The 14,079-nt window shown below is 36.6% G+C and overlaps 1 protein-coding gene across 6 annotated transcripts in view; it reads right to left on the bottom strand.

The window, feature by feature from the left end:
• RABGAP1L (RAB GTPase activating protein 1 like) overlaps positions 1–14,079 on the bottom strand; it is a 700,878-nt gene that overhangs the window by 76,370 nt on the left and 610,429 nt on the right. The window contains exon 2 of one of the 6 annotated variants that reach the window (XM_081224268.1): positions 12,954–13,689. The exons of 4 other annotated variants lie outside the window; for them this stretch is intronic. In XM_081224268.1, coding sequence (XP_081080394.1) covers positions 12,954–13,064 — 111 coding nt within the window. In that variant the 5' untranslated portion in view covers positions 13,065–13,689. Of the gene's footprint in view, positions 1–12,953; positions 13,690–14,079 lie in introns of those variants that run through there. One more of the 6 variants, XM_081224270.1, reaches the window with a different exon arrangement.

Below are 14,079 nucleotides of genomic sequence, written 5' to 3'. Positions count from 1 at the left end.
CCACCTGCACCATGCCCCCCAACCCAGTCTGTGGAAAAACTGTCTTCCACGAAACTGATGCCCGGTGCCAAAAAAGGTTGGGGACCACTGATTTCAAAGGTTGTAGTAAGGCCCTTAAAGAAAATAAAAACAAAATGGTTCTTTATGTCTCTAAAAGGCACCCATATGTTTAAGAAAAGGTCTTCATTATATATCCCTACATTAACAATTATGGTGTGATTTATGCAGGAATAATTATTAGTTTTTCTTTTCTTTCCGGAAGAAATTACAAGAATCTCTTAACAAGTGGCTGTCTTTGGAAATCACTGTCTGTCTTTTTTAACCTAATACATATATTGATTTTCTCTTATTGTTTTAAGGACCACAGGAGTTCTTTGGATAGAGAGAATCTCTGAGTGATAAAACTTTGAGTAATTTCTGTTTTAGTTTTTATTTATATGTCATTTTCCAAATTTTGTGTAATCAACATTATTTTACTCATTAATGAGAGAAAAAAACCTTTAAGTTGCAAGATCTTTAGGGAATAGACTTATTTGGTATGCTTCACTTTAAATAAATGATACAAACAGCTATTCTTTCTGTAATATGTATTAATCAATTTTAGTACATCATTTCCCTACTCAAAACTTTGTCTAGAATTTAAAATATTGGTCCCTTAGCATAACACACAAAACCTTTCATGACCAACTCCCATTCTTTTCCTACTTCCTGGTCTTCCTCTCATACGCTGGCCAGATGGAACAAGATGAAATCTCCAGACGTGCTACCTTTTTCTCAGTCCTGTGTGCTTCTGAAAGTGTTCTTCCCTCTACCTGGAATATCCTTCCTGTCCACGTGACCACCTGAAAATTTTCTACTTCTTTTCTTTAGAATGTTTCTCAAAAGTTTCCACCTTTAAATGGGCACAGAAATACATTGCTGGTGGGTGAAATGATACATCTTTTAAGGAGAGCAATTTAGCCCTATATATCAAAATTACAAATACACACACCCTTCAACCTAGCAATTCCACTCCTAGGAAATGAACCTATAGATATCCTCACACTTTTGTGAAATGACATAAAAAAGATTATTTACAGCACCATTGTCTGTAACAGCAAAATACTGGGAACAACTCTACATACACATATATTGGGAGTTGGTTAAACATATTACAAAAACAGTGAAATACTATGTGGCTATCAAATAAATAAGGAATCCTTGATGTACTGACATAGAAGAATCTCTAACACATATTGTTACGTGAGAAAAGCAAAGGAAGGAAAATAATGGGACACCAAAAGTTCTGTAAAAAGGGAAGGGAAGAATACACACAAATTTGCTTGTATTTGCATAAAATATTTCTGGAAGGATACTTCTGAATAATAAAAACCTCACTGGAACAACACGAACAACTTCACTGGATACCATTTTATACTTACTGAAATTTTAAACCATGTGAATGTACTACTTATTCAAAAGGTGAAAGTGTAGAAGTTTAAAAATCAAAATGCTAAAAAAAGTGTTCACATCTTTTGATAGTATCTCTGTTTCCCATACTCTCCTCCATCATCTCCTTCAGTCATTCATTAGAATATTGGGCTGCAGATATTTTGTGCCAGGTGCTGTGGTAGGTAGAGAGGGGAAATAAAAACAACCTGCAAGGACATTGAACCTCAAGGTACAACTCAGAAAAGCAGAGAGAATATCTCATTTCAGTGAGTGCCCAGGGCGGGGGATGTGACAGGCACACAAAGGGAGAGGCAGGGGTCTAACCCATCTCTAACAGTGCTCTCACATCACTGCTTCATCCTAACTGTTTACGTGGCCGCCTCCCAAACCAGATTGTTATCTCTTGGAAGGTACCATAAAGGTTAACACAGTGCATTGCACATAGGAGGTATGCATGTTAAATGAGCCACTGAATAAGCCATAACATAAATAAGCAATGCATTATTTTTTAACAGTTAAGAACTAATATTTAAGTACTCAGCTAGACTCTAACCTAATGCTACCATCAATTGGATAAGAAGTTAGTGTAAAAGTCTAAGGATAAAAAGATTTTTAAAATAACTTTCCCTATCTTACGTGTACAGATATTTATGAATGCATCCAATTGTCACAAACATATTATCCACTGCAGACCATGATTATACTTATGCAGTGCTTCATTCCCCCCCCCCAATACTATCAATTAAATATGTACAGAGAGCATACAATGCACCAGGTACAATGCTGGGCTGCAGATACAATGGTAAAAAAAAAAAAAAAGACATAGCCCTGTTCTCATGGAGGTTATGTGTTAATGAGAGACTAATCAAATAATCACACAACTTTCACAAGTATTTTTCTATATACTCAAGAAGAAGACAAAAACTGACAGGCATGGTCAAAGTTCTCCTAGGTGGCCATAAGGAGAGGAAAAGTTACCTTCATGTCTCAGAAAATATAAGTTAAATGTTATCTTAGGGAATTATGGAGAGAATTCAGTGTCCTTGAGCTTGGATGGAAAAACTATCTTTATTTTCCTGAACCTCTGAAATTTATCAGCTCTTTTAAATCATGAATGTAGGCAACAATCCACTGCACTATTTGTGATTCTGTCATCAATAGACCTTACAGATATTTTCATTCACATTGCAGTAATTGCATATATCTCAAAATACTATCTATATTTATGACTTTTTTAGAATTATAGTAGTTATTCTACTTGCTACCATATCTTGTTATTTAATGTGTTAATTAAAAAAAGCACATACTACTGTATCATAAATCTGATTTTGGGGGGTAGGGAGTGGGCAAAATGGGTGAAGGTGGTCCAAAGACATAAACTTCCAGTTATATAATAAATAAGTCCTGGGAATAAAATAAATCCTGGGGTTGAAACATTAACTTTAGTTAATAATACTCTATTGTATATTTGAAAGTTGTTAAAAGAGTAGACCTTAAAAGTTCTCATCACAAAGAAATAAACTATGTGCAGTTAACTAGACTTATTTTGATCATTTTGCAATATATACATATGTAGAGCTATTACGTTGTACACCTGAAACCAATATAATGTTATATCTCAACGTTCAAAAATCTTATTTTTCTCTATTTTGATACCTATATTTCAATATAATTGGTTTCCTTTAATTTAGTGTATTTTATTCATTTAAAAAGGTTTCTGATAAGGGGTCCATAGACTTAACCAAACTGCAAAAGGAGACCGTGACCACAAAACTGCTAAGAATCCCTGAGCTATAAAGGTTGGAATAACAATGCCAACAATTCCATGGTTGGCACACAAGGAATCTCACTGGAGAAAAGAGATTTCTGTTTTTAATCATGTTTGGGAGGGACAGGAAAGAATAGTACTGATCCACTTCAAAGTTCCAAGAAAAATGAAAAAGGGTAATAGAGTGTTTGCTAAGCTTGAATTTCAATCAGGTTTTACTGTATTTTCAATGCGTGTATGTCATTTTCTGATGACAAATCTGTGGATATACAGCTTTGGTGAATATAAACTATGTATGCTGTTGAGAAACACAGTGTTTATATATTTTAGATAGCTAACCTAACCATGACGATCACATAAAAAGTCAATTATTATACACGTGGTAGATGATTGTTCAGCAAATATTTGTTTTCCTCTCTTCCAACCTCTAAGATGGGGTATACTTTCCTGACCCACTATGTTGGAAGTGGCCTTCTGACTTGCTTTGGCCAATGGAACATGGACAAAAATCAAAGTGTGCTAGCTCTAAGCCTAGGCCTTTAAGAGCCATCAAATGTTCCTAATGACCACTCCAGGAACTTCTAAACTCTGTCATGAAAAGAGCACTCTCCAGATAGCTTGCTGATCTCAGAAGAGTGAGAGGTGTGGAACAACAGATCTAACCAAATCTGGGTCCTGAGCCCAGTAAGCTCAGCCATGCCCAAGTATGCCCAGCCATGTTCTGCCAAACGTTGCCACCCAAAGACTCATAAGGCAAAAGATACATGCCTATTATTATCTGCCACCACCAAGATTTATGGTCGTTTGCTGTGCAGCAATATCTGACTAAGAATATATGATAAATAATACTCTTTAAAAACCTCGACTGACTAACTAATGCTCTCAGTTTTCTCTATCAAAGAAGTCTGATACTCTGGGCATGCTGAACTCCTGTGGCTACTAGGCTGTTCCCACAACTGAATTTATGCTTAAAAAAGAGTTAATTGCACTGGTTCCCAAACATGTTTATGATCATAATAAAATGAATGTGAAAAGAAACTGAGCTGTTATTTCTATAAAAACGAAGTTGAGCTATTTGGAAAGACAACAAAGATGACTGGTTAAATACAAAAGTCACTGTCACATTAAATGGTGGCAATGCCACCATCGAAGAGGTAAAAATAGTTATAAAAAAAACTCTGTAAAGTTTGCTTTAGACTGCTTCATGAGTTTATTAATTTATTGCCCCTCTTCAGGAAACTGAAATGACAAAGCTTTATGTATTTCAGAACTCCTATTCAAAGGCATTAGGGCCCTATAACAAAATTGATAATATGTATTTATGTTTTAAATTAAAATAAGTGTTTATCTGAGTTAGTATGTACTATTTTTGTTTTGTTTTGTTTTTGTTTTTGCAGTACGCGGGCCTCTCACTGTTGTGGCCTCTCCTGTTGCGGAGCACAGGCTCCGGACGCGCAGGCTCAGCGGCCATGGCTCACGGGCCCAGCCGCTCCACGGCATGTGGGATCTTCCCGGACTGGGGCAGGAACCCGTGTCCCCTGCATTGGCAGGCGGACTCTCAAACACTGCGCCACCAGGGAAGCCCTGTATGTACTATTTTTAATGCTTCACCTAAACCAACATTTTCTGTTAACCAACCAACCAACTACAGGCCTGGCTGTGTCAGATATGAGGGTTTCCTCAATGTTTCAGCCTGTTAGAAATTCTATTGTGGGCATTACAATGATCAGAGCAACGGTGTTATTCTTGTTTGTTTTGTTGCAAATCCCGTTCATAAGCTAGCCTGTAGTCCTTGCACTGAATTTGAATGCTACAATTTGATTTCATATTGAGCTTGAGCACTGTGGTGAGTTGTTGTTTTCTTTTTCCTGAAAAGATCTTTGCCTCATGTTTATTTTTTTCTTTGGTTTTGAAAAACTCTTTCTTGATTTTGACAACTGGATCATTTCATTTTTTCCAGATGAATAATCACAGGGCAGCGTAAATAACAATTAAAACTAGCATATGCATGAACCCACCGATGGATTTCCGTGAACATTTTGCTTTGGGTTCTAGCAGTGTCCTAAAAAAAATTTTTTTTTAAACATCTTTATTAGAGTATAATTGCTTTACAATGGTGTGTTAGTTTCTGTGGTGAGTTTTTGATGTAATACTGGCTTCTCTAATAATTTAATCATCATTTAAAATTTCTGTTAGCCAAGTCTAAAATCTGATTCATTAGATGTAATACAGGCCATGATATAAGGAATAAAACCTCAATTCCTTCTTCTGACTTACAAAGTCCTTTGTCATAACCTGACCCCCAACTCCTTCCCCAGCCTCATTTCTTACCACTGTCTACCCCTGGCACATGGTGTTCTAACCACACTGATCCTACTGTTTTGCTAATATACCAAGCTCTGTACCACTTTGGGGCCTTTCTCTCGGAGATTTCCTCTGCCTGAGCTACTCTTTTTTCCTTATTTTCCCTTGGATGCCATTCAGATCTCAAATGTCACCAGTGAGGTACTCACTGATTACCCAACATAAAGCCTCCAATTAAAGACTTTAATTACATCACTCCATTTTAAGTCTCTGCATAACACTTATCACTGGCTGATAAGTGATATCATTAGCTAATATTCATGTTTTACCTCTCCTCCAAATAGTATAAGATTCACAATTGACACAGGTCTTTATTCCTCACACCTAGATTCCCAGGGCCAAAAATACAGCATAGCACATAGGAGCAGATCAATGAATATTTTGTATTAATTACTAAACCGAATGCAAATATGGGTGCTAAAACAAACAAAAAACTAGAATAAGAATTTTCAATCATTGTAGATAAGCTATGATTTTTTAAAACAAAAATTTTATGTATTATATGTTTCATGTCAACTGCTCCTATAACACCTTCTGAAAAAAATATTTTGAATTGACTCACAAATCAACCCCACTCCCAGAATCAAGTATAGAAAGATTATTTTTCCACATCTGAAACAAGATTAAATGCAGAAGAGTTCTAATTATTATCATAGAAGCTGGTTTAATAATTTCATATTTAATAGCAAAACAACCTAAATGATCTTTAGATAGTGAATTTATAAAGTCTTGCTAAATGTTAATCTTTTATTTCATGATTTTGTAAAGGAAGAATCAGTTTGGAATTATATCAACTTATATACATATACCTCTTACTATGTGCTGGGTATTCATAAGTGCTTTAAGGTATTAACTGACTTAATCCTATAAGGTGCTTCTAATATGCTTCCAATTTCATAGATGAGAAAAATGAAACTCAGAGAGGTCAAGTAACCTGCCCAAAGTAAATGAGCTAGTTGGAGGTGAGGTGGGATTTGACCCAGATAGTTTGGCTCCAGGGTCTGTGCTCCTGGGCTCCACTCTATACTATGTCACCTCCCTTAACACTCAGATTTTTCTCTGAAGAATCTACAGTTGTGATTCAGGGGTAGCAACTGAACTCTGCAAATGACAGAACTATAAATCTGAATGCTGTATGGCAGCCATATTCAGCCATGGGATTGAAGAAGCAGAGAGCTTGGGGAAAGAGATAAAGTAGATGCAAAGAGAGAAGTTAATTAGATGGCATGAGATATGGAGAATGTTTGCCAGCATCAGTCTAGTACCAGCTCTGCTGAACTCCTGCCCTTGTGTTTAAAGGAACACAACCTGGTGCCCACATGATAAATTCCCTTCCTTGTTTAAGATAGCTCAAGATTTTATTACTTGCAACCACAAGAACCTTAACTCATATCAAAACTGATAAACCACATGAAGGATGATTTCGCTCCTTGTGCTAAACTGAAGTTGATGAAATACTACCAAAATATGTTCACTTCAATAATAATGAGAATGTAAAATATTCAGATAATAACATTTTTAAAAAATATGGATGAGTCAATTGGTGTTATAATGCTTTATTTTAATCAATATTCTTGTATATACAGTGAAGATTTAGAAATAACTACTGATTTCATTGTTTTCTCTGTCTCTGGCACAAGGAATTGCTCTGAATTTTTTTTTTTTTTTGGCATGCTAGATGAAATCTGTGTGCCAACCCAATAAGAAGGAAGTAATTTCAGAAAGCCTACCCTCATCTCCCAGTTATACAACAGAGAAACTGGAGCTCCCTGAAGAGCTCCCTTCCTTTATTGCACAGTGCTGCTATTTTGGTATCTGTCCATTAAGAACATATATCCAGTGCTAATAGAGTATAAACATGTGTTAGTCTGGGTAAACAGTTTTTGTTAATGGACAAACCACTGAACAACCAAGTCTCTTACAGTGATGCTGTGATCTAGAATTTCAAGATGTGGAACATAATAAAGCCAAAATGGGCCATCTTTTCTCCATTACATGCTTGATATTCAACTTTCCTATTCAAGCTGACACAACAACAGTCTTGCCAATTTTATAAGGTGGAAAGCTTACAGTACTTTTCAACTTGTCTCAATCATTTACTCTTCTTGTATAGATCAGCTGCTTGCTTCTTCCTAAGGAATACTACTGTACCTATCCACTGCAAGAACTAAGCATCATGTGTGGACTAATTTCTTTATTCACACTGCTCCTGTCAAAGTGTCAAGCAGTCCAGACTCCTGTCAACTCAATTTTTAAAGGGCATTACAGCAGGTAATGCCCTTTAAATTTTTTTTTCCGCACGCGATGCGGCCCCCATCAGTCCACTACTGCCTATTACTGCAGTAACTGATGTATCTACTCAGCAGATGGTTTGGCCCACATAAATCCCTCTTATTGATTCCACATTGCATTCGCACCATCCTGAGGCTCAAACCTAAGATCCTCTGCACCCCCAACCCAATGTCGCCAACCCCAGGGCTGTGGACGGGTACCGGTCCGCAGCCTGTCAGGAACCGGGCCTCACAGTAGGAGGTGAGCGGCGGGCGAAGAGGGAAGCTTCACCTGCGGCTCCCCATCGCTCGCACCGCCTGCACCACTGAACCGCCACCCAGCCCCCAAACCCCTCCCCGTGGAATAACTGTCTTCCCCAAAACCAGTCCCTGGGGCCAAAAAGGTTGGGGACCGCTGCTCTACACCATCTTCATGGCAAAAGGCTTCAAGTTTCCTGTAGGACTGATATCCTGATAGTGATTCCCTAATCAAACAAAGCAATTAGCCAGGGTTACCCAACTAGTCCATTTTGTCCATCCCATCCCCTGCCTTCTTCCACATCCCTGTGATACCTCATCTACTCACCACACTCTTTCCTTTAGGCCTTCTCCAAACAGTTACAAGGGAAGACAGTAAGAGCTTTCACTGCGCTAAATACAAGTGCTCTCATTTAATCCCTGAAGTAATCTAGTGATGTAATGCTACTATATGCCTCATTTTTCAGATGAGGAAACTGAATCTTAGAGAAATGAAGTAATTTACCAGTAAGTAACAGATGTAAAATTTGAACTGAGGACTGTAACTTTAAAGCCTCTGAAATAGTTAACTTCTTGGCCTCTGCACAAGCTGTTCCCCCTGCTCAGAAAGGTCCTACTACTTTCTATTCACTGGCAACACCTGATCAGCCTTCACAGCCTCACTCAATTGCTTCCACCCCCTTTGGAATTCTGCCTCCACACTGTTCAATCAGAGGTAATTATTCTCCACTTCGTTCTACCCTAAAAGAGTAAATATCACCCCCACAAATACTGATTTTGCTTCTCTTTTATCGTGAGGTCTTTGGGGGAAGGGATATTGTATTTATATACAGCATGTGCAATAACCCAAAAATGTTTGTGATATTACATACTGGCCTCTACTAACATACTTTGGAAAGCAATGTTCCCTTCATAACCACTTTATAGACTAAAAAGTTGAAATAATTCAGTAGAAAATAAATTAACATTTAACATGAAATATTCAAGCTCGACAGAGTATGCATTGGTTATTAGGCTTTTCACTGTTTAAACATTAAATTGAATATTCTGAATTTAAATACATATTCAAAGCTTTCTTTTGGAATGCATAATAACTGTAACAGGTGTGATCTTTTCCCTTTATTTATACTAGTCAGATATAAAAATAATTAGAAGTGGTGGAGGTGGTAGAGAGGAATGCTGGCCATTCCACTAGGAGACAGAAGGTCCTGAGAGGAAAACTTCAGAGACTCCCTCCTTCACTTATTATTCCTTGTGTGAGCACTTGTGCTAAGGGAAGGATTGAGGGGAGGGGTACAGTTTTGTCTCACAATGCAAGAGTTAACAACCAAAGCCTGTGAACAACCAAAGAAAAAATAATCTGTTGGATTTAAAGAAAGGCAAGAATACTGCGTCCAATGAGGCAGCTTTATCAATGCTCGAGTCATTTTGATTAGACTGGATTTTCACCTTACATACCAACTTATTCATGTTGTAATTTAAAAGTTGTTAAGTTCTGCTAGTGGTGACTCTAGGCTTTTGTTTAGTTTATCTTAGCAAATACAGTACTGACCCACGTAATCTTGTGTGTGTGTGTGGATGATCTGGATGATAAGAGAAATTATGCTTGACTTTCTTATCCTTTTTCTTATCTGTCATTTATGAAAAGGACCTATATAAAGGGATCTGTGATTTTCCTGCAATATCATTCATTTTTAAAGGATCAATAGGATCTAGCCATATTTTTCAAAGTGTGAATCGAGATATTTCTGAAATTAATGGTTGCTCACAACTAGCCTTTAAACAATTAAATATAACAGAGCAGAAGAAAACACTTGAATACATCACCTGGTTTAGTCAAATTTTCTTTTAGTCTTGTGTGTACAGTGTCTTACATTTTTCACTATGTGTCTCCATCAAAAATGTCAGAAAGGGCTTCCCTGGTGGCACAGTGGTTAAGAATCTGCCTGCCAATGCAGGGGACATGGGTTCGTGCCCTGGCCCGGGAAGTTCCCACATGTCGCGGAGCAACTAAGCCCGTGTGCCACAACTACTGAGCCTGCGCTCTAGAGTTCACGTGCCACAACTACTGAGCCTGTATGCCACAACTACTGAAGCCCAAGTGCCTAGAGCCCGTGCTCCACAACAAGAGAAGCCACTGCAATGAGAAGCCCGCGTACCCGAATGAACAGTAGCCCCCGCTCACCGCAACCTGAGAAACCTGCACGCAGCAACAAAGACCCAATGCAGCCAAAAATAAAAATAAAAAATAAATTTATAAAAAAAAGTCAGAAAGCCACAGAGCTACTTATGAACATGAAAAGGTTCAGTGTCCACACCAAACACACTGTACTTACTGGTATTCTACCATTTAAGGAATCAAGATAACTCTTATTATGAAACAAAGTCCAATTACAGAAAGATATTTAATTAATTCTGTACTAAGAAAGTTTCTAAATACCCTTGCAATAGTCAACCTAAACCCAGGGGATTTTATATGTTAGCAAGAATATAATTTGCTTCACAGTGCAGTAATAAATCATATTGAGAAGCAATATGATTTTATTTTATACTACAGAAAATCTGAGTATTTATCTCTTTCATACAATTTAAAGGGTTCAGCTCAAAGCAAAAAATTCAATATGGAATCAAAAGCAAATGATAAATATTTTATCTTACCACAATTTTAGTATAACTTTCCCAGATAAACTAAAACCAAATACCACCTCCAAAAGATGTTACCAGTAAATAAACTATTTTAAATTTCAAATCTGATAAAGAAAACTCAGTATCTCCAGAAAGTTCTGCAATTAAGTTTAACACCCGAACGTCTAGACTATTTAAAAGTTTGGTGTACAGAGCAGTATTTTGTGTCTTTATCACACCTCTGAGACTTTCCATATTAGTGACCAAATTTCATATCAAATAAACTCCAGGGCTAAATCCCCTTTGGGGGAGCTAGAATTGCATCAAGGCGTAACATATATCAATATGTAGAATATGGAAGAATGTTCCCTGGTAAGCATATTAATATTCATTCATTCATTCATTTTTTCTCTTCCTGTCTCCTGTACATGTGTGAGCACACACCCTGCACACCCCACAACGTCTTTTATTTATTGAGCACATGACGCTCTCCATGACCTGGTCACTGCCTACCTCTTCAACCTCCTCTGTCCTCTACACTGTGTCACTTTACATCTCCCTGTTTTTGTTTCTTCTCCCCTCTGGCCTGGAAAATTCCTATAAGGTTTTGAAGACTCAGCTCAGACCCCTTAAGAAGATCTTAATAGGACCATCAGAAAAAAGTGAAATAGAATTCTGAATTCTTTGGTTAAGTTTTCATGATGGAATATTGCAAAATTAATGGCTAAAATGAAGCTTAAAGATTATCCACAACTGTGAACTAACCTATCCTGACTTGGTATATATAGTAATATTTATGGTTAACTAAGAATTGGCAATAATCTCCGTATAATATATATAATTATAAAAATAGAAATTATATTAAATAGGAAAAGAATGCAATAGGCTGGATATTTCTTTATTAATGAACACTTACAGAAGTATATTATGGTTTTATATTTGTTTTGCTTTTGCTTTTTTTTGTCCAGCTGATTCTTTTAAACTGCAGCTATACAACATCTACAAAAGGAGAGTGTAGTGAATACCTGTGTACTCACCTTCTGTTTCAACAATCATCAACACATATTCATTTAGTTCACCCACATCACCAACCCCTCTACTGGATCATTTTGAATCTTTGCAGACATTAACTATCCCTACCTATCTTAATCATCATCATTAACTATATCCATAAATCTCTCTAAATCATCATTTTAAACATAATCAAAATATTACTGCATGTACAAAAATTGAATAATTCTCCTAATATCACTAAATACCTAACTAGTGGTCAAAGTTTCCCTGATTGTCTTATAGATTTTTTTATGGTGTGTTCAAATCAGCATTGAAACAATGTCAGTACACTGCATCAGGCGGATATAACCCTTAAGTCTTTTTAAATCAACCTATGAGTTCACCCCCACCCTTTTTTTATCATTACAATATATTTTTGGAAGAAATTGCCGTATTATGTTTAAGATTCCCATGTTGTAAAATAGAGAATTAGGATTTCATACTAGTAAGATAATTATTATCATATACTTGTTCATTCTGTTGCTTGTGATGAATACTACTGAATATAATGAATAAGAGGTTACTACAACAATAGTTAGGAAAGTTTGTTAAAAGGTATGGATCAATGGCCATTATAAGGATGACATCTACAGAGAAGAAATAACAAACACTCGCAAGGACTTCGTTTTTCTATTATGCCAGGACATATAATCTAAGACTCTTGGAGAATGGTTAAAAAAAATTTTACAAATCCCAACTAAAATTATACTCATAATAGTTCTTAGTAATAATGTAAAGACTCTGAAGGTAATTTGATTTTTAGATAGTTCAATTCTTAATGTCTATGTTATGGCCCACTGGTAAAAATGCTCCACACCAGAAAGACTGAATTATACGTGTGTATATAGTCTTCACCTAATAATCATACACATACATACAAGGCAAACATGTGGGACAAATTTATGTTTGGCACTATAAAATTCCTCTCAACCTCACTACATAAGAAATCATTAACCTAAGTGTTACTCCTAGGACACTTTTAAATGTACTATTAAGGTATAATACTGTTTATTTATGTAAATAAATCCTTGAAAACCTGTAGACCTTTTTGTAGCTGTAACAATGCCAACAGCAATACTTCTATTTTAATTCCCAGGAAGTTATGCCTCAATTGCTACAGGAGTATAACTATCATATTAGAAAAGAAAAAAGAGCCCCAGAGTAGTGTGCAAGGCCCCACCTACCATAGACCTGGGCTTGCTGATGGCCACCAGACTAGTGAGGAAGTCTTCATCGTGCAGCTGGCTGAAAACATGGGCGTCATAGGCTACCATAATGGAGATTTCTTCCATCATCTTGCCAGCTGGCCTTTCCACAGCAGCAGCTGCTGCCCCAGCTACAGACCAGACTATCCAAGGGAAAATCCTATTGCAGCTCAGTGCCAATGCACACACCCACCTGAGTTTGAGGGGGTGGAGTGTCAAAATTCCAGAAGGAGAAAAAAAAAGCAGCTGCTATCATAGGCTTGTCTAGCAATTCATCCCCAGTAGAAAACTGAGAGAGGTCTCTTATCTATGGAGGAAGTATAAACTATAAACACCTTCTGCATTCTTAACAGAGCAGCTGGGAAAATTCAGTTTTTGGAAATCTTCTTTAGACTTCAAAAAGAGAAATAAAAGTCTCCTATGTGGAAATATCCTATAGCAAAAATGAAAAACCAAAAAACACAAAACTTGATTTATTGTTATGTTCTTGATAATTAGAATTTTTTTTAGTTTATCTTCTTACTTCAGTATTATATCAAGATTCTTCTTCTTGGAGGAGAAGTGGATTTTCTTACTGCTTATTTTTTCACATTCATAGAAAATAGATGGCAGCCTTTAGATTTTCAGAATTTATAGAACTCTTGGTGCAGTTAAAAATTATTTCCTGAAGTACGACAAAAAAAAAAAAAAGGTTCTTTTTTCCCTCTGAGTATTTCTGTTAAGAAAAAAAGTACCAAAATATAAAAATGAAACAGGGACTGCAATATCAGTGAATAACCATTTCCTCTTCTCCCACTTAAAAAAACATGACTATTTTAAACAGAATTCTTGATATTGAGAGCTTAGTTTTTTGTTATTCTGAAAGCAACACAAGGTCCTCATTTCTAAACTGATTATTTTTCTCCCATAGACAGATGTTCTCTTGGTCTCTATTTTTAAGCTTAGAGGTTTCTTTTAATTACCCAAATCAGCAGATAGTAATGAACTATTGGTGCCTTAGCCACCAGAAGCGTTTTTTTTAAAGTACAGCTGGAGACTGTAAATGAACCTCAATGTGCCCTGAAGAAAAATGTGAAAGCTGCCCATAATTATCATTACAAGGTTG

The sequence above is a fragment of the Mesoplodon bidens genome, assembly GCF_964165515.1.
Source record: "Mesoplodon bidens genome assembly, chromosome: 2".
In the NCBI taxonomy this organism is placed as follows: domain Eukaryota; kingdom Metazoa; phylum Chordata; class Mammalia; order Artiodactyla; family Ziphiidae; genus Mesoplodon; species Mesoplodon bidens.
The sequence above is the reverse complement of the archived record's forward strand: the minus strand, read 5'-3'. Positions and strand labels throughout refer to the sequence as shown.